General features: G+C 46.2%; 1 protein-coding gene across 1 annotated transcript; it reads right to left on the bottom strand.

The window, feature by feature from the left end:
* Nucleotides 1-4,676: 4,676 nt before the first annotated feature.
* TUBB3 (tubulin beta 3 class III) lies at nt 4,677-20,114 on the bottom strand. The gene is made up of 4 exons (XM_033942259.1): nt 20,022-20,114; nt 11,602-11,710; nt 10,424-10,534; nt 4,677-5,938 (listed from the first exon to the last, which is right to left on the bottom strand). Exons 1-4 carry the CDS (start codon nt 20,076-20,078, stop codon nt 4,863-4,865), a joined length of 1,353 nt encoding a protein of 450 aa, XP_033798150.1. The 5' UTR covers nt 20,079-20,114; the 3' UTR covers nt 4,677-4,862.
* Between the last annotated feature and the right edge of the window lie 1,790 nt (nt 20,115-21,904).

Raw genomic sequence — 21,904 nt, forward strand, 5'->3', positions numbered from 1 at the left:
TAGTCATCATAGGACCTTTGTGCACTTTCCTGAGGCTGTCAGCTCTGCTCCAGAACAAGGAAGTGACATCGGAGGGGGTGGACTGGCAACCATGGGGAGGTGCCACAAAGGCCCCGAGATGGCTGGATTTCAAGTTTGCTGCTGCTGGTTCAGGAAAGCAGCATAGACAGAGTAAGAAGGGAGGTTCCGATGCACCGGCTGTATACCCCCTTAGCTCTTGAACTGGGACAGATTGGCTCCCTCTCTCGGTACGCCACTTCCCAGGACTTTAATGGTGTTTTCCAACTGCCCCCTCCCCTCCCAAAACTCGGCTGAAGGAGGAGTGCTGCACTCTTCCTGGCTTTTCTCCAATATAGGCTCAAACTTATATTTCAGCTACATTTCCATCCCCAAAGGGCTTTGTGCCCTGGGCAGCCCCCTCTTGCCCATCCATAATTCTGTCCTGTTTGTAAAAAGAGACAATCTGATGTCCAGTAAGCCGCTTTCTGTTACCAAGCCACAAACCTCAGTGACCTCACTTCCTTTTCACAATACAAAGTTATTCAGAGTAGTGAAGACACAGGGGGATTGCGAAGATCTGCAACATGACATAATCAGGCTCGAGGAATGGGCATCGACATGCAGATGAGGTTCAACGTGGATAAGTGTAAAGTGATGCATGTTGGTAACAAAAATCTCATGCACGAATACAGGATGTCCAGGGTAGTACTTGGAGAGACCTCCCAGGAAAGAGACTTGGGAGTTATGATCGACAAGTTGATGAAGCCGTCCACTCAATGTGTGGCGGCAAAAAGGGTGAACAGAATGCTAGGAATGATAAAGAAGGGGATCACGAACAGATCAGAGAAGGTTATCATGCCGCTGTACCGGGCCATGGTGCGCCTTCACACGGTACTACTCAAAAGGGTCCAGAGAAGAGTGACTAAGATGGTTAAGGGGTTGGAGGAGTTGCCGTACAGTGAAAGATTAGAGAAACTGGGCCTTTTCTCCCTTGAACAGAGGAGATTGAAAGGGGACATGATCGAAACATTCAAGGTACTGAAGAGAATAGACTTAGTAGATAAGGACAGGTTGTTCACCCTCTCCAAGGTAGGGAGAATGAGAGGGCACTCTCTAAAATTGAAAGGGGATAGATTCCGTATGAATGTAAGGAATTCTTCACTCAGAGACTGTCCTTCAGAGCAGGGAAACTCGCCAGCCCTGACCTGCAGAGGGAAGAAGCCTGTTAGCGACTCCAGCAGCAGGGGTCCAGCTCAGCCTCGGAACCTTGTTCCTGCCCTGTCCCCGCTGGGCATGAGAGCCTGCTCCGCCCATCCCAGGCCTGCCGGGAGCAGATTTGAACTTGCCAGAGCAGGGAAAGACGCTCACACCAACCCCGACGTCAGCAGTTACATAAGAACATAAGCAATGCCTCTGCTGAGTCAGACCTGAGGTCCATCATGCCCAGCAGTTGCTCAGCCTCGGATCCTGGCCCGCAGGGGAAGAGAGAGAGGCCTTGCCGGCGATGCCGAAGAACTGACCTGCAGAGTGGGGAAACTTGCCAGCCCTGACCTGCAGAGGGAAAACGCCCGTTAGCGACTCCAGCAGTAGGGGTCCAGCTCAGCCTCGAAGCCTCATTCCTGCCCCGTCCCCGCTGGGCGTGAGAGCCTGCTCTGCCCATCCCAGGCCTGTTGGGAACAGTTTAAATTTCAGAGGAGTGAACGGCGCGCCGGCTAAGGCGCAGGGCAAAGGTGCCTGTGCCTTAGCACATGCCTTTGTGAAGCGTCTGAGCGGAACAAAAGAAGCCTCCTTCCACTGGTCAAACTGATAAGTATTTGCATGACTGGTCAACCTAATTATTTGCATGTCTAGATAACCTAAGTCTGTATTATCTATTCCAGCCTGCACTTGCCGCCACCGCTCGAGTGCACGGCTGAATCACCTCAGAACCAAGCTTACCCTCCTCAGTTTGCCGACTTTGGTTCTTTTATTCCAGCCTGACGTCAGAGGAGGAGCGGGACCGCGGCGGAGGAAGCAGCGCCGAAGCAGCGCAGGGATCGCTGGCATCGCGATCCTGCTGCGGGCTGCTTCGTAGGTGGTGCGGGAAGGCCAGGGGAGTGAGCGGTCCTTCGGGGGGGGGGACTGAACGCCAAGGCCGGGAGCACCCCCTCAGGGCTTGTACCCGGGGCGGATCGCCCCCCCCCCCCCCCTTGGTACGCTACTGCTTAAGTCTCATGTCCAAGGCCTTGTGACCCGACGTGCTGCTTCAGTTCCTGCTTGCCACTGGATTCAGTATTGATTCATTTTATCCCAACCAGAGACAACCTGACTGGCCTGACTGGAGCTTCCAGTATCCTTTGAAGAGCGATGACGTCCACCCTTCTCCCATATAAGCAGAATGAGAGGAATTTCGACTGTGGGCAAGTCACTTAACCCTGTATTGCTCCAGGTACAAAGTAAGTATCTGTATATAATATGTAAACCTCTTTGATTGTAAGCAGCCCCTTCCTCTTTCCCTCTCAGTCGGCATTTTCGCACTTCAGCTGTGACAAACACTGTCTGCCCAGAGTGCTGTGTTTTAGGACCCCCTATATTCACCATTAATACTTTTTTTTTTCTTCAGGTTATGCAGGGTTGGGGATTGCTTTGGGGAAAGTTGGGGGAGTGATGATCTAGCTGTTTACTTGATATGGCAGAATTATTTTTTTTTTTGAAGGTGTATGGTTGTATATACAACTCTATCGTTTATTGTGTTATTGTATTGGAAACTTAAATAAAACATTTAAAAAATTTTAACATTATTTTTACTGTGGTATTCAGCGTCATGAGTATAGAAAGTTTTACCCCCAATCCTGTCCTTTTTCCTAATAAGCATCAATTTGTTTTCTTTGAAGTACCTTGTGCTTGGGTTTTTTTTTTTGGGGGGGGGGGGTTGTGTAGCTAACCTATGCCACTGTCACTCTGGAAGAGGCTGAGACTAAGATGGTGGCTCGCAAGCAAGGCAGCCCTCGTTTATCAAGAAACATCAAAAGGGAATTATAATAAATTTAAAAAGATCTGGGGGCCATTGACAACTTACTGCAATGAGTAGATACCATTTTCTATTGGGGGGAGGGGGTGTCTAAATTTTACTGAAGGTTTAATCAATAGGAAAGAATATTTATATTTGTATATTTTTGATTAAATATGAATGGAAAGGGAATATTTTATGTATTTGATGTTATACTAGGAAAAATTCAAATGATGTATTTAATCTCAAATGTTTTATTAATTGTACACTTGATGTAAGATTAAAAAACGAATAAAGAATTAAAAAAAAGAAAAGAAACACATCAAGAAAGCCAGCCATGGGCTACTGTCCTCTGAGTTATTTGCAGCCTGGCTCATTAGTCTCTCTTGACTTTGGCAGTGATGCCTTAATCTGTCCCTTCAGCTGTTTAGGGTCTTATCAGTGTTCAAAAACAGTAATGTAACATGTTAAAACCCACAAGGAACGTGGAGCTGGCAACGCCATGTGTATAGCTTCGAGGCCCTGATTCTGAAAATCATTCTCCACTCTGATTAAAAAGAGAAAGGAAAGTCAGACTTCCCCAAATTACAGAGTTTGCACATCCCCTCTGCCCTTCCAAAAAGGTCTTGCAAAGCTCAGCCACGTTACCTGCTGATAGCAGGAATGATGGGAAGGGTAAAGAGGAAACAGTGGATACTGCAGACGGACAGACTGGATGGGCCATTTGGCCTTTATCTGCCATCATGTTTCTATGGATGAAAGGGAGAGAACTGACCTCAAATCAGTGAGTGAGAGTCTTGTCTGGCCTTGACAAATGACTCAGCCTTTCATTTTCTGTCAGTCATGACGGTCATTGAGTCAGAGGCGGAAACTATCTCAGTGACTGTCTCAAAGAATGTAAGATATTTTGCCAAACCCTGTAAGGTCGATGTCCTGCTTCAGCACAACTTTTCATGGTTTCTAAGATATCACTACCAGATAAAGGCAGCTATTGAAAAGCCCAATAAATGTATATAGTGTCTAGGCATTTTGAAAACAGGGGTTAGAAAGGACTGCGCTTATCACAGGAACTATGCATCATTCGTGGCTTGATTCTGAGCAAAAGCAAGCCACAGTTTCCTCTCTAACTCTGGTACAAATTTGACCTCAGGAGTGAGGATCAGAGCATCCACGGCCAGGCATTTAACCATGTGGCAGTTTGGAAGGTGGTCAAGTTATTCAGAAAACCAAGGATTGGTTTCTGCTTATCAGCAGCCTATCCCAGTAACCCATCAGACAAAAGTTCATGTCATGTGGACTGCAAGCTTGGGACTTTTTTTGTAAAAATATCAGTGTTTGTAAACAGGTAACACAAGACCCACCCTTCGGTGGCATGGTGAGAAGTTGGTGTAGAAAATGCCATTCCCCTCTCCTGAAGCAACGTCCAGAGACTTGTAGCTCCACAGCTTAACAAAGGCCTCAGCGACTTCTGCAGGAATTTCGACAAACCTCTGGGCTGATGTCAATGTCAGTTCACACTAGACCATTAAAGAGGACTCATTCAAGCATGCATCCAAAGAAATACACAAGAGACACTAGACAGCAAGAAATTTATTAACTATTACAAAAAAAATAAAAATTGACAAACTAGTAAAAAATAAAAATCTCGGCCAGCTGAAATTGTCAAAATCAGGAGCAGCTGAGCAGGGGATGGCACTAACTTAGGAGAAGGTGAATATGGTCAGAAATACTTGGTTTGGATCAGGTATAGTGAGAAGCAGGTCCTCAACCCAGCATTTGGCTCTGAGACTGCAGAGTACAGGAGGAACTAAGGAACGATGAAGAAGTTGCCGAATCTTCCCAGGGGACCTGCCACCCATCACCCCTCGATCCTTCACTTTCCACCTTGCATCTCTGATTCTTCATCATCGTCCTCATACATCTCCCCTTCCTCCTCAGCAGTGGCGTCCTGGTATTGCTGGTATTCAGACACCAGGTCATTCATGTTGCTCTCGGCTTCGGTGAACTCCATCTCATCCATGCCCTCACCCGTGTACCAATGGAGGAAGGCCTTGCGACGGAACATGGCAGTAAACTGCTCTGAAATACGCTTGAAGAGTTCTTGGATAGCCGTGCTATTGCCAATGAAGGTAGAAGACATCTTGAGGCCTCTGGGTGGGATATCGCAGACTGCCACCTTGACATTGTTGGGGATCCATTCCACAAAGTAGCTGCTGTTTTTACTCTGAATGGCCAACATCTGCTCATCCACTTCCTTCATGGACATTCGGCCTCGGAAAACAGTGGCTACTGTCAGGTAGCGGCCGTGACGCGGATCACAGGCAGCCATCATATTCTTGGCATCAAACATCTGCTGGGTGAGTTCTGGCACAGTTAAGGCTCGGTACTGTTGACTGCCACGGGCGGTGAGGGGGGCAAAACCAGGCATAAAGAAATGGAGTCGGGGGAAGGGCACCATGTTGACAGCAAGTTTTCTCAAGTCTGCATTCAATTGGCCAGGGAATCTCAAGGAGGTGGTGACTCCACTCATTGTGGCAGAAACAAGATGGTTGAGATCTCCGTAGGTGGGCGTGGCCAGTTTAAGGGTTCTGAAGCAAATATCATACAGAGCTTCATTGTCGATACAGTAGGTCTCGTCTGTATTTTCGACCAGCTGGTGGATGGACAAAGTAGCATTGTAAGGTTCCACCACGGTATCAGAGACCTTAGGAGAAGGCACCACGCTGAAAGTGTTCATGATGCGATCGGGGTACTCTTCTCGCACCTTGCTAATGAGGAGGGTGCCCATGCCAGAGCCTGTGCCCCCACCCAGAGAATGAGTGAGCTGGAAGCCCTGTAGGCAGTCGCAGTTCTCACACTCCTTTCTCACCACATCCAGGACTGAGTCTACCAGCTCAGCACCCTCTGTGTAATGACCTTTGGCCCAGTTGTTGCCAGCACCGCTTTGACCTGAAAAGGAGAACAAAAGTGAAATGTGTCCTTACAGCCACCAACATCTAATCTAAATCTTGGATTTAAATACTGTATCATGTCCCCAAAAGGAGCTCAACTCAGTTCACATAAATATCGATAACTGAAGTGAAAGTAGTTAGATTACAGAGAAAATAACTTATCAATGAAGACCCTCATCCGACATCTTAGAGAGAAAAGAATGAATTTTCCTTACTTTGCAACTCTTGGGACATAATGATAAGCCAATGATGACCTACTTGACCTTGTAACTATGACCTAACTGTACTGACCCATCTGTACTAGCAACACTATTGAATCTGCAATGAGGAAGGGTGAAAGGGAACCAATCACATCATCTTCCCCACCCCCCTCTAATACTTTAAATTGTTTGCCCCTCCTGATAAAGTGTACAACCCCCCCTCAACATTTTATATAATGTGCTCTTCCTGATAAAGGGATTCTACACCCCCCTAGCACTTTATATGGGATTTTGCAACCTTTAGTGGTACAAAACAACCAAAAGATTATATACACCATTTTGATTTGCCTGGAGCAAAGTAAACTCCAGACTGCTGGGTGAGTATTACCAGGCCAAAACTAGGTTCCTCAGACACTACAGCAGGGACAGAAGCGCAGCTCTCTGCTATTCTTGCTTTCATAAATTGCATTTCTTACCAGAGGGCCGCCGCGTGAGCGGAGTGCTGGGCACGATGGACCACTGGTCTGACCCAGCAGCGGCAATTCTTATGTTCTTATGAATAAAGCATTGAAAACGTTTTGGCCCTATTCATGTCTGAAATGTGCTTCAACCAGCATTGAAATGGTCTATCTTGCGTAAACATCTAAGTCCCCATTTTCCAAAGCTGGGCTATGCATTTCTCAAACTCAAGTGTGTGCAAATGCCAAGGGGACATGATCTGGATGTGTTTTGGGTGATACAATGGCCTGGGAAGACAAGAACAATGGAGAAGGGAATGGACACATCAGCCTTTAGAACAAATGTACTTTATTATTCATTCTCAAACTGTTGAAACAAGTACAGATATAAATGTTGGCCACTTAGGAGCCTACTTAGTCCTTTTTCTTAGACACAACACGGTCAGCGTTTTGGCTTACAAAAGCCTTCTTCAGGGGTCTCCAGTAGATGGCGCCAACGTAATGGAAATCTAAAACAGATAGCTCTAAACATGTGCTGTGAAATCAATCACTTGTTGAAAACGATAAACCTGGTCCAGTTTGTCACTGGAAACTTCATATGTAACCAACAGGTTTATCGTTTTGAACAAGTGATCAATTTCACAGCATATGCTTAGAGCTATCTTTTTTAGATTTCCATTACATTGGTGCCATCTACTGGAGACCTGAAGAAAGCTTTTGTAAGCCGAAACTCTGACCGTGTTGGGTCTAAGAAAAAGGCCTAAGGATTCTCCTAAGTGGCCAACATTTACATCTGTACTTGTTTCAATAGTTTGAGAATGAATAATAAAGTACAGTTGTTCTAAAGACTGATGTGTCCATTTCCTTCCCCAATTGTTCTTGTTTTCTGTTTGATTATACATGGGGTTGCGTTTTCCTTTATGTTGTGGAATATAATGGTAAGTTAATAGACATTTAAATGGTGCCGCTTGGCACGGTTGTCAATCAAAAAATGGCGCTGTTTATAGAGCCACACTTAGGTATTGCTAGGCGCCCAGATAGAGGTGATGCTCCATCAGGCCAGCTTTTCACTCAACCAATGTCGGACGCCTAACGACGCCTAAGTCAATCACACCTACTTTTAAACATAGGCGTCAAGCATCCATAGGTGTGGGAGGTGCCTCCACTTAGACATCGCTAGGCATCCTAAGAGTTGTGGCGCCAAACTTTTAAATTCATTTTTTTTGATTGGCTGAAAACCGGTGTGGTCAATTACCATGCCAACTAAGCCAATTAAAAAATAAAAATGGGCCTGGATCTTGGACTTAGGCGTCACTAGGAAGTGTCTAATGTAGGCGCATTGATAGAATGACCCAGTTCTTCTCTATTTCACAAGGGGACTAAATGTCTATGACCTAAAAAATCAATGTTGAACTGAACTGCTCTGGGGAGATCAGGGGAATTTGCTCCCTTAATCGCTCAGTGGTTTTTTGTCCCCCCCCCCCCCCCTGATGCCAAACTGGCAAGCACATAGGTCACTGTGACAGAACTGGGATAATAGCAGTTTGTGTTTTTAAGTAACATAGTAAATGATGGCAAATAAATGCCCAAACATACACTCTCTATAATTTCATGATTTCATGTAAATTGCTCTTTTTCTTAGCTCTACCCGGTACTATGCTTAGGTTCCATCCACTGGAGTGACAAAGCTCACTCCAGCCCACCTAAACCATCCCAGCCTAACCTCAACTGAATGGCCATAGATGGGACACAGACCGTGCAAGATTGCAAAGCTAACTGCTTATGCATCAAATGGATGTTTATACTGCACAAATGTCCACTTCTCTGTATTTTAAAGGAGCTTCTATGTCAGCAGATTCTATTCTAAAACGCAACTGAACCTGGAGACATCCTGACTTTTCTAAAACGGGGCTATATATGGACAGGTGAGCGCACACACCCATACGTATTTTTTCATTGTTTCCACCTTACTGGATTACTGTAACGATAGTGTATTTTTCAGGCACACAAAAGAATCTATGTAGACTGCGAATAGTCCAAAATGCTACGGTGTGTCAGATTTATGGCTTGAAGATGTCTGACCATGTGGCCCCTTTCTATCAGGAACGTCACTGGGCTTAAATTAAAGTTTGGCTGTTTAGCACCCAATTACTTATTTGATTCATTTTCTATTGTTCAGTCCAAACATTCGCAAAGATCCCACAATCATTTTGATTTTCCATCAGCTACAAAAAATATCATGAACGTCTCTTTTCACATCAGGCGGCCCTTCGGGATAGAGATTGGAAACCAATGCTATTAAGTTCCGTGTCATACTGCCCTTTTAGGAAGCAATTGAAGACATAATCTGTTTAACAATTAATCAATTTCTGATATACTCTTTTTTATATGTTTTTTAATTTTGTTAACCTCATAGAACTTACCAGAAATGCAGTATAGAAATTCTTAATTATGTTATGTTATTAAGTCTTACAAATGATCTGGATAAATATAAGGTTGTATGTATTAGATTGTAATTATATTAGATATTAGATTAGATTGTAAGCTCTTCTGAGCAGGGACTGTCTATTGTATGTTAAAATGTACAGCACTGCGTACACCTTTCAGCGCTATAGAAATAATAAATAGGAGGAGTAGTTTGTAAGGATAAAATAGTCCACAAAGAGGCCGCAAAGATCTGCAGCAAAATGACCGGATTCAAGTCCAATGTATAATAAAATACAGTAAGTCCTTTATTTGAAATTATTCCTAAGGAATCCTTTCTTTAAAGAAGCCAACACGGATTACGTTGCATCAGGGGTTCAAATACACCCTATGTAGTGTGTTGCAATTGCTCAGAAGAACATCCTAGCGCTCAGCTTAGCAAATCTGTTCCCTTTACAGCTGCAGCACAGGACATAGAAATCGACAGGGCAAAATGTGGTCCACATGGGGTGCTTTAAAGAAAGGGCTCCACTTGGGCTTGGATCTGCTTCTTTTGTGTAGAAGGACATAATACAGCACAATGCTAAAATGTTGTCTCCTTCTGTCTAACCCAGTGGGTCGCACACTGTGTGCCTCCTGAAATTTCTGGTGTTCTGCGACATACTGGCAAGGAGGAAAGTCGTCCACGGCGGCTGGCTGCCCACAGGTTGTGCCTCTTGCGGCGAGAGGCACTTCCTGTAGGAAGTCAGCTGGCCCATCTGACTCTCCTCCTGGCCGGCGTCTCTCCTCTTCTCCCCGCACCTCCTGGATCTCTGTAACGGTGGGGTTGCGGACCTCCGCGCGTGTGTGGATGTTGACGCGATGACATCACGCATGCGTGTGACATCATCACGTCGACTTCCAGGTGCCTTCCAGCTGGGGCACTGGATTTAGTGTGCCGCCGGACAGAAAAGTATGCGAGACGCTGCTCTAACCCATTTGAGCTCCAGAATGAGAACAAGGTATGGGAAATAAGGTCTGGATTCAGTAAATGGTGCCCAAATTTGGGAGCCAATAAAAATTCATGCCAAGCGCTATTTTACGCACTGCTAACTGAATACCGGGTAGCAGCAGAATCTGCACTGAATTTGGGTGTTAGGATTTACAGCAGCCGGAATCTGGTGTGGATCCTACTGAGCGCATCTGGAGTGAACGCCCCCCAACCCTCTTTTCAGTTAAATGCTTGCACACATCCTAATTGAAGCCAACTAGCTGCAGTAATTGCTTGTTGCTGTCTAATTATTGCTCGATACTCAATTGAATTGTCTGCCCAGTTTTGTGTGCGCAAGTTTGGGCTAAATGATGAGAAGAGGACGGACAAATGGACGTGGACAGAAGAGATGACCTGCTGCTTCTATTTACCAAAGATGAAGTTGTCTGGTCTGAAGAGGTGTCCGAAGGCCCCTGAGCGGACGCTGTCCATAGTGCCTGGCTCCAAGTCCACCAGGATTGCACGAGGAACATACTTGTATGCTGAAGAAAAACACAGTGAAAAGACGCCTGAGCAATGCCACAGCAAACGAGTCTCTCATTCATCCCAAGAGCAAATGCAGTGAGAGAAGGGCAAGCCTCATCCCAACTGCCCCTCTAGAAGAGGAAGTCCTCACTGATTCACGCTTTACGCTCTCCTCAACAGGCAAAAAGACAGTGGGTAGAGCAAGTGAGCTACATGATCACACAAATAGGAATGAGAAAGGAAACACAAGGGATACCAACTGTGGGATGGTCAGGGCTGGATGCCCTAGGCAAACCTCCAGGAGGGACTCAAGATTCTAATAGCTGAGCATTTCCCCTTCCCTCTCTACATTTCCCCCATCCATGGTAAGCATCTGCCCTTCCACTCTCCACTACCCTCCTCCTCATGGTCAACATCTCCCCTTCTCCTTCCTATTTCTCTCTTCCCCTCTCCACTTCCCTCCTCCTCATGGCCAACATCTCCCCTTCTCCTTTCTAGTTCTCCCTTCCCCTCTCTACTGCCCTTCTCCAGTCTTAGCAAGCATTTGTTCTTCCTCCCCCAAGGTGGCCAGCATCTCCCCTTCCTTTCTCTATCCTCCCCACCCCAGTTGCCCAGCACCTCATCTCCCCTTCCTCTCTCTATTCCCTCCTCCCAACCCAATTGTCCGATATCTCATCTCCTATTTCTATCCTATGTCCTGCACTAGCCCTTTAAAGATGAGTAAGGGATGTGAAGGCCCTTACTGATATGTCCTGTACCTTTATGAGGCAGACTTTCTGTTGGGTGGTGGGGTGGGGGGTGGAAGACATGGCAGCTCTTTAGCACAGGCTTGTACTTAAAGGATCAGTGCAGTGCTCACTCAGGGTTGGTGCAGGAGAATGTGGGGGTGGGGGGAGGGCAACAGCAAAATAAAGACTCTTACATGTACTGCCACCATAGGCTGATGCCTAGTTCACTTAATGGCAGGGTCAGCCCTGGGAGAGGGGAGGGGACTTTTAGTACAGTAGGACAGACAAAAGGGACTAGTGGAAGAACCGAGGATGGTACAGGACCACTGTGGTAGGTATGAACAGCTGGTACGTACAGGAAGCTTCATTGTAATAGACACTGATTCTTTCCAGTTGTAGATCAGAGTCTCCCACGTAGTTTCCGCTGGGATCTATCCCATGTTCATCACTGATCACTTCCCAGAACTAAGAGGAAACATTGAAAAAAAGTGACACAGTCAAAAGTATGGAAAATGATTGTCCCCAATCAAGCGACCCAAGCTGTCAGATACATCACCATCTCCTGCACAGAATTAATAGCAATCCTGCTAGAATCTCATTTCTCTTTGCCATTTATTTAAACATGTCTCACCTGCCTTATTTGACATACAGTTAAAAGGGAAAGGGAAAGAATGCCAAAATACTGATAGGAAAGTAAAATAACAAAGCAAAAAAACATTCAGACTCTTTAGCAAAAGACTAGAAATATCCTCACCAAGGCCAAGAATTGGCTGCTTAAATCTTCTTCAAGTTGCATTAAAGAAATTAATTTTCAGTATTCAAATTTTTCATAAGATAATTCAAAACAAAGCGGGAAATCTATATGTTGGTTCAATAAGAAGACTCACAGACACTTTTTTCATGCAAGCTAAAATTGCACCATCCTACATAGTGGAGTTCACCAGTGAAGTTCCCTCAGCCTGGACAGTCTGTGTGTGTAGCTGTGTTGTCTCAGTGTGTGTTTGACTTAGGGAGGAGAAGGGTAGGGAACAGTTTTCCTTATGGGGGTGGGGGGTAGTTTTAGAGATAGGCGGTTAGGATGGGTGTGGGGTACATGGGGTAGTTTTGAAATGGAAGGTATTACGTTCAATTCTGGTCTCCTTATCTCAAGAAAGATATGGCGGCACTAGAAAAGGTTCAAAGAAGAGCGACCAAGATGGTAAAGGGGATGGAACTCACCTCGTATGAGGAAAGACTCTTCAGCTTGGAAAAAAGACGGCTGAGGGGAGATATGATTGAAGTCTAGAAAATCCTGAGTGGAGTAGAACGGGTACAAGTGGATCGATTTTTCACTCCGTTAAAAATTACAAAGACTAGGGGACACTCGATGAAGTTACAGGGAAATTCTTTTTAAAACCAATAGGAGGAAATATTTTTTCACTCAGAGAGGAGTTAAGCTCTGCAATGCATTGCCAGAGGTTGTGGTAAAAGCGGATAGTGTAGCTGGTTTAAAAAGAAGTTTGGACAAGTTCCTGGAGGAAAAGTCCATAAACTACTGTTGAGACAGATATGGGGAGGCCACTGGATCAGTGGCATTGAATGCTGCTACTATTTGGGTTTTTGTCAGGTACTTATGACTTGGATTGGCCTACATGAAGACGGGATGCTGGGCTGGATGGACCATTGGTCTGACCAGTAAGGCTATTCTTATGTTCTTATTGAGGGGTAGGTGCATTTTTGAAATGCTAATTGTGAGGGATAGAATTAGGCACTGAGATAGTTTTGTGGGTGGGATTGGAGGGATACGTTTGAGATTTGAGGATACTTGAGAAATGGTGAGTAGTTGTGGAAGTGTAGTGGATGTGAGGAGGGGTCTAGTTGTGGCAATAGTTGGGGTAAATGTCAGGCGTGAGGGGAGCTGGTTATAGGGAGATATTTGGAGGGGTCATTAGGGGGTGGAAGTAGTTGGCAGAGTAGATTTAGGAGCTGAATTGTTGGGTGGGGAGGTAGTTTTGGAATATGGGGTTGTTAGGGAGTGGGGTAATTGGGGGGTGGGGAAGTCGTTGTGGGGGGGGAGTTGTAGAAGGGGGATCACCAGTGGCAGCGACTCTTGATATACTGTTAACAGCCCTTCTGACACTGCCCAGGAAACAGGAAGTTGCATCAGAGAGAGGCTGACCCTGGCAGAGGGACAGCATTCGGAAGGCCTACAGCAAGGGATCAGAGCTGCTGCTGCCAGCAGCCCCACACATAGAATATATTTTAAAAGTGGAGCGGGAGGGTGAGGGAGACCTTAGATGGCGATAAAAAGAAGGGAAAGACATGCCAGTTCGTGGGGGCCCCCTGGAGCAGCTGGGTTTTTTTTTGTTTAAAGTAGGCCAGGGAAGGGGTTCAAAGAGAGGAGGAAAAGCCAGATCAGGAGTAGGGAAAGGTGAAGGGACAGAAATGATAGGCATGGAAATAGAGAAGAGGGAGGGAGAAAGAGAGGGTGGATAAGGGGATGGAGGGAGGAAAGAGAAAAGGAGAGGATAAGGATGAGGGTGATGTGGTGGAGGGAGGGGAACAAAGAGACTGGATGGGAGGGCAGTTAGAAAGAGAAAGTGAGTGGGGACCCAGGAGTGGTAGGGGGAAGAGATATGGGAGTGCAGTTGGTAAGAGAAAAGGATATATGGTGGACCCAGGAGAGAGGGAAGTAGAGATATGGAATAGGAGGGCAGTTGGGAAGAGAAAAGGATAGATAGTGGACCTGTGGGTGATGAGGAGAGAAATTGGATGGGAGGGCAGTCTGGAATAGAAAGAGAAAAGATGACCTGGGGAGAGAGGAAGAAATGTTTGGTCTGGGGGTGAAAGAGAGGGAAATATGCATCTCTTTCTATCCCATTGTTCAGCATCAAAGGGGAGGGAGAGAAGAAATCCAGAAAAGAAAGAACGTAATGTTGGACCATGGGGGATTTGGAGAGAAAAGAAGAGAGATGGACCCATGGGAGGCAGGAGGGAAGCGGAGGCAGGAGGGAAGCGAGATGGGACAGGAAGATGTTAGGGGATGTAAGGAATGGGACAGGGAGATGTCAGACAATGAGAGAAGGGTGGGTTACATGAGTGGGGAAAGGGAGAGAGAATTCTGGAAATGGTAGGAACCATATGGGAGAGTTAAAAAAAGGGATGGCAAGAAAATTAGTGAGAGGAGAATAGTAATAGGGAGTAGATGGAAGGAAATAGAAATCTGGGATAGAGTGAAATGGGAAACGGGAGAGTTAGGGACTGAGAAGAGATGGAAAATTGATAGGTAGCTGAAAAATAAAAAGAAGGAAAAGGGTGAGAAAGTGGGTAAAATTTGGGTGGACAGAGGCAGAAAAAAGGGAGGAAAGAGCTGAAAAAGAAAATCAGTATTTTAAAGACAGGTGTAGTGAGGGAGTGGAACACGAGAGAAAAGAAAAATAGACAGCAGACACTGGAAAGAGAATTTGCAGAAGACGGACAAGAAAACAGAAAAGAGAAACTAGGACCAAGATGATGGAAAAACAAAATGTCCTGACAACAAAGGTAGAAAAAGTGTTTTATGTATTAACTGAAATATGTTAGCTTTTGGATAAGTGCATCACAAATGTTTTTATATTGTATTCAGTGATGTACCCAGATGGCTGATTTTTGGGGGGCTTGATACTAGGTTTCCTGTGATAGAATTGTGCTTATTTGAATCAGTTTTTCTGTACGAGTTATTTTTGGTTTGTCTTTAGTTGAAATGTCATTAAAAAAAAAAAAATTAAAAAAAATTCTTGCCAGCAGGGGCTAGGTGAGGCAGGGGCAGGATGGGGTGGATCCAGGCAGGGGTCCACTGAACTGATCTGCATAGGGTCCTACAGTTACTAAGACCTGCCTACTGCCAGATAATCTGGCCCTTAACTTTTGTGACTTGATTCAGAGGGAGCTGGCCATGGTGCTGAAACACACTACTTGGAGAAGCCGCTTTGTTCCAAAGGCCATCATGTGATAAAGAAGATGGGATTTGATATACCACTTTTTCTGTGTGCTTACAATTAAAGTGGTTGACCTATTTTTTAGACAGGTACTTAATTTGTACCTGGGCCAATGAAGTGTTCAATGACTTTTGCCCAGAGTCATAAGGAGCTGCAGTGGGAATTAAACTTTTTATTTTATTTAAGTTATTTATATACCACCTATCAATGGAGCTGTCCAGGTGGTTTACATTCAGGTACTCAAGCATTTTCCCCTATCTGTCCTGGCAGACTCACAATCTATCTAATGTACCTGGGACACTGGGGGATTAAGTGACTTACCCAGGATGACAAGCGGCAGCACGGGGCTTGAACCCACAAGGCCACTCTTCCAATCATGAAAGTGCAAATTAGACAGGGAAAACTAAATGCAGCCTTTGAGAACACTGAAGTCCTCAAAACTACTCTCAGGAGACAGAGAGAGTGAGCAGAAATGGTCATTAACATAATCCATAGATACAGAACACAACGAAAAAAAGAGCATTTCAATGGTTAGTTCCCGGGTTGGATTCCCACTGCAACTCCCCTCTTCCTTCTTCATCTTTACTTCTCTGGAAAACCTGGCAAGATCTTTTATTTCATGGAGAATTATGTGCAATATGAGATTCTTTGAGAAACTGAAGTCAAGTCAGGCAGCTCTTCATCGGGATTTCTGTCTCAACCCTGAAACCTCTTTTATGTTTACCCTCATCTTTCTTTATTCCTCCCCATTGAATCAGAAATGATTCATGTGGCCTCTTTGTTACACCTGTCTACCAACTCCCATAGGCAGCTCTGTCAGATGTATTGCCGGAGAGTCACTGGACGTGGTATATTTGGTATATTTGGACTTCAGTAAAGCATTTGATAGCGTCCCACACAGAAGGCTATTGAACAAATTGAAATCGATAGGATTAGGAAGCACTCTAACTGCATGGGTTGGAGATTGGCTAAACGGTAGACTTCAGAGGGTGGTGGTGAACGGTACCCCATCCAAGGCGTCGAGCGTGATCAGTGGGGTGCCGCAGGGCTCGGTCCTGGGCCCAATTCTATTCAATTTATTCATAAGAGATATGATACAAGGACTTAAAGGAAGGGAAGCACTATTCGCTGACGACGCCAAACTTTGCAACATAATAGGCAAAAGCTTATTACCTGATAATATGACACACGATCTACGGCTGCTGGAAGGATGGTCAACTACTTGGCAGCTAAGCTTCAATGCTAAAAAATGCAAGGTAATGCACCTGGGAAAGAAAAATCCGCGCAGAAATTATGTACTGAATGGTGAGACCTTAGTTGACACCAAGGCAGAACGCGATCTAGGGGTGATTATTAGTGAGGACATGAAGACTGCCAATCAAGTGGAGAAGGCTTCCTCCAGGGCAAGACAGATGATATGTTGTATCCGTAGAGGATTCGTCAGCAGGAGACCTGAAGTCATGATGCTGTTGTACAGATCCATGTGAGGCCTCACTTGGAATACTGTGTTCAGTTCTGGAGACCACACTACCGTAAGGACATACTGAGGATCGAGTCAGTTCAGCGAATGGCGACCAAGATGGTCCTGGGGCTCAAGGATCTCACGTACGATAATATCTTCTGTCTCATGGGACCCTCGACAACCAGAGGGCATCCGCTGAAAATCAGAAGAGGGAAATTTCATAGCGACTCCAGGAAGTACTTTTTCACCGAGAGAGTGGTGGATCGTTGGAATGGACTCCCACTGCAGGTGATTGAGGCCAGCAGCGTGACGGATTTTAAGAAGAAATGGGATACTCATGTGGGATCTCTAAGGGAGCGAACTCTGGGGGGAGGCTAATTGGAATGGGCAGACTTGGTGGGCTATAGCCCTTTTCTGCCGTCATTTTCTATGTTTCTATTTCCAGTGCTGCAATTCGGCCATTGTGTGAAAAGGTTTTGAGTGAGAACTTCTGAGAGTAGGGAGTGAGTGAACTTACCAGGCCTCACACCCAACAGGAGGAAGTCCAGCAACAGGTCTTCATACAGAGCAGGAGGAAGTTTAGTGACCAGCCTTAACAATGAGCAGGAGGAGTTTCAGTAACTAATCCTCACATCCAGTAGGAAGAGGTTCAGTGACCATCCCTCACACTGAGCAGGAGGAGTTGCACTTTAGAAATGAACTGTTTCAAAGCCACATTGTTTTTGGATTGAAAACAGAAGCTACATCCTACCTTCCAGCAGATGAGACGCTAGCATGATCTGCGACATAAGCCAGTGATCCTCAACCCTGTCCTGGAGGACCACCAGCCAGTCAGCTTTTCAGGCTAGCCCTAATGAATATACATGGAGCAGATTTGCATGCCTGTCACCTCCATTATATGCAAATATCTCTCATGCATATTTATTAGGGCTCTCCTGAAAACCTGATTGGCTGGTGATCCTCCAGGACAGGGTTGGGGACCAATGATATAAGCTTATTACACCCTTGAATGGACAAAGGCTTCACAATGGCTCCCAATGATTGAGACGCTCCTCAGAAGGCTTTTGGTATCCTATATAATAAAACCCTAGCCGCGCATGCGCACTCTTAACCGTGTTCTTCCATGATCCATAGGTCTGTGGTCGCAGGAGTGCGCATGCGCGAGTCCCCAGCCTTACTTCTTCCCAGCACCTACCTACACTCGCCGACAGGACTGGCCGCCAGTGCTGGACTCCCTGTTCTCCACAATATTTGGCTTCTCTCACCAACCGCATCAGCGTCAGAGAAGGCTTCTGACGCTGGCAGGGATTGAGAGGAGCCGCGGCGACACCTCGTGGGGCGGGAAGGGAAGCGCCAACAAAACACTCCAGCCGCTACGTTCTTCGCGGTCCTGACTCCAAACCTGCTGATTCCAGCAACGTTTGAAGCACTCTACACACGCTGCTTTGGGGCCTTCTACTGCCCTGATTTGCTCTACCATGTCTCTGATTATGTCATCAGGGACGTGCCAGAGTAAATCAGGGCAGAAGAAGGCCCCGAAGCAGCCTGTGTAGAGTGCTGCACATGCTGCTGGAATCGGCAGGTTTGTCGGGACCGCGGGAAGGGAAGGGGGGGGATAAGGGAAACGCTACTGCTGCACAGGGCAGTGGTGTGGGGGGAGGGAATGCTGCTGTTGTGGCTGTTGCACAGAGAAGTGGGGGGGGATTGAAATGCTACTGTACAGGGAAGTAGGGTGGGGGGAAATGCTGCTGCACAGGGACATGGAGGGGAGGGAATGCTGCTGTGGCTGCTGCACAGGGAAGTGGGGGGGGGGAAGAAAGACAGACAGCGGGAGGAAGGCAGACAGAAAGAAAAGAAGAAAGACACAGGGGTAGGGAGAGACACAGAAAGACAGACAAACAAAGGGGGCCAGGGAGAGAGACAGACAGTGGGCGGGAGAGAGAGACAGAAATAAAGAAAGACAGACAGACATATATTCTAGCACCCATTAATGTAACGGGCTAAAATACTAGTAACAAAACAAACTATTTGCATATATTGCCTCCTCTATCTTCAAAAACTGGACAATATCTACAAGTGAGGACTGTAGAAAGTTGAAACTGGTTGGGAACTTTTTAAAAAAACAAAAGTAATAACACTGGAACATGTTTGTCAGAGAGCTTTGGTAGAAGGAGCCCTGGGGATCGAGACAATCTCTTGCTTTACCCGTCTCACCTTCCCTTGATATTAAAAGAGAGTCAGAAGGGAAGTAATTTAAAACAAATCATACAGGAAGGCACATATAATAATCACTATAATGTCATGGGAAGTCTTCACCGTCTTCAGTGTAGCCAGAGTTTCAAGTTTCAAGTTTATTAAATTTTGATTTTACGCAATATCCAATATTTCAATGCGTATTACATAATCGTAAAAGCCAGGGATGACAAATACAAATACAAATAAGACTGTTATACATGCTTTGATGAAATTGCAGCCCAATTCCAATGATTTTTTTTCATGCCCAAAAAAGAAAATCAGGCCATTTCATTTGCTATCATTAAACGCAGTGGCCCCTCTCAGTCCAAGTCCTCTGGTCCTTAGGGAGTGCAGAGCTTCGAGCTGACCTGCTCCGTGACTGGCTGATGAGGCTGACTCTTTGTCACTGGAGCTTTGTGCCCTCCCTTACCCCAGGGCGTGGAAGACCACTCCCTTCAAAAAATCTTTGTCTTTGTGAGGTGATACAAATTAGGGACCTGGATAGATGCGATTCCAATGAACAATGGCAGCATTTTCCCTTAGGATTGAAGGGACGCCGGGGTGGATTCTGTCAGCACCGGAAACTCTTATGAGAAAGAAAGCTGAGGTGCTCAAACAGTCTCATGGGAAGAACAGACAAAACCCACATTTGCTTTGTATTTGGGGGCGGGGAGGCAAAACAAGGAAAGGATTTCAGGGAGGACTAGGAGTGATCTAGAGACATTTACCACAACCATGGATTCTGAAAAGAAGGGAAACCTTTGGGAAAACGGGAATACTTCAGCACCTCCTCTTTCCTGAGCACATTGCAGGCAGACTAGGCGTCCCTAGGCCTGGCCTAAGCTCTAGGCTCGGCTCTTGCCTTTGTTCATTCGCAGCTCTGCATTCTTGGGGTGTGGCTCAGCAGCACTGCAGCAGAGTAAAACCGGGACCCCTCCGGGGACAAAGGGGGCAAGGGCAGGTCTTCTAAAAACGTCTGTTCACCCAGGGACAGCAGGATTTTTTTTTTTTTTTTGGGGGGGGGTTTAATTTGCTTAACAATCTGTTCTAGGGGTGAGAGGGGGAGGGAACGGACTTTGCAGTCACAGATCTGACCCCCCTCCCTCCCTCCCTCCCTCCTTACCTTAGCGCCGATCTGGTTGCCGCACTGGCCGGCCTGGATGTGCACGATCTCCCTCATGCTTGCCCCGGGGCTCCTGCCTGGTGTCTGGTGCTGCGAGCGGGCGAGTCAGGAGCTCCGATGTCCTGCCAGGCTTTTATAGGCGCCGACGTCACGGGAGAGGCGGCCAATCAGGAGGCGCCCCCGGAACTCACTGCGGCATCCCTGCAGCATCAGCACCAGTGCCCCTCCTGCCCGCCCCAGGAAGGCTCCCATCCCTTCATTGTCCTTCCCATCAAGTCTTAGCCAGCCCTCGCCCTTGGTCCTTTCTCTCTATCCAGGTACCTCCTCAAGCTCCACATTGCAGCCATACCCACATCCCTCCACACTTCAATATTACTCCCCTCTCTCCCTTTTCCCTCACCCACAGTTTAGGAAGGGCGGGGCAGGGGTGGTCCGTTCCAGTTGCAGGATTCTCAGGGGTGCTGGAGCAGTCACAGGTCTGCAGTCCACTGGCCCCACCGCCTCTGACATCAAATTCCTGCTCTGGGTCTGGGTCTGGCAGCGTCAACTGCCATGTGCTGGGGGTGGGGGTGGGGGAAGGGGAAGGGGTGCTCCGCCCTGGGTTCCCACCTAGCCAGGTACATATTCCTCCCCTTCCCCCTTACTTCTGACAATACCACTTTTGCATTTCCTCTTATCACATCCTGGGAAGAGTAACCTGAGATGTCTGGATATACATACTTTTGACAGGTGGCCACACCCACTCATTATGTAGCCCATGTGTCACCCAATTAGAATTGAGGAACCATCCAGCTTCCTTCTTTTGATGACATCACAGGGACAAATTTTTCCCATTCCCACAGGAACTCAAGTTCCACGTTCCGTTCACGTGAGTTTTGTCCCTGCCCCATTCCTGTACATAAGAACATAAGAAGTTGCCTCCGCTGAGGCAGACCATAGGTCCATCCTTCTCAGCGGTCCGCTTCCGCGGCGGCCCATCAGGCCCATTGCCTGAGCAATGGTCTATACCTATCTATACCCCCCAATCCCTTTTTCTTCTGCTTTAACTGCACAAGCCTCAGACACTTATGTTTTTAAAGTGTTTGATGCTTGTGCAAATGAGGACCAGGGCACGGCCAGGAAAAGAACTCAATGGGATGGGAAAATTAGTTCCCATGGGGACAGGGAAAAATTAATCCCCGTGTCATTCGCTTGACCTCACCAGAGTGATATGATATAACTCTCTCTGAAACACACTCCTTTCCCAAGATGGTGGTGCCCCCTGATGTCACCTCAGCAATGTACAATTTTAAAATAGATTACTGGTTAAAATACTGGCTTTCACTATTCACTGGGTCAACAAGCAAAAGAAAACCCACAGTAAATATGGTGAAACCTGTGGAAGAGAAGTAATTGATGCAGGCGTTTATTCAGTTAATAAAATGACAACACTAGAATTCACATATACTTTAAAAAAAAGGGGACCCAGCCCGGGCTGTAGTTCGATTAAAACATCTTCCTCAGGGTTCAGAGGAATCTGAGTTTAAAAGAAAAAAAGCCGATGTGAAACTAAAATATGAAGGAAAATCGTGGACCTCAAGTAAAACTTTGGAAGCCCAGTGCCAATGTTACGCTGATTTTTAAAAAGGGCTCTAGGGGAGATCCGGGAAATTACAGACCAGTAAACCTCACTTCAGTGCCTTGCAAAATGGTAGAAACGATTAGAAAAAATAAAATTGTGGAACACGTAGACAAACATGATTTAATGAGACAAAGTCAGCATGGGTTCAGCCGAGGGAGATCTTGCCTCACCAATTTGCCTGACTTCTTTGAAGGTATGAATAAACATGTGGATAATGGTGAGCCAGTTAATATAGTGTATCTAGATTTTCAGAAAGCTTTTG

The sequence above is a fragment of the Geotrypetes seraphini genome, chromosome 4 (assembly GCF_902459505.1).
Source record: "Geotrypetes seraphini chromosome 4, aGeoSer1.1, whole genome shotgun sequence".
Classification (NCBI taxonomy): domain Eukaryota; kingdom Metazoa; phylum Chordata; class Amphibia; order Gymnophiona; family Dermophiidae; genus Geotrypetes; species Geotrypetes seraphini.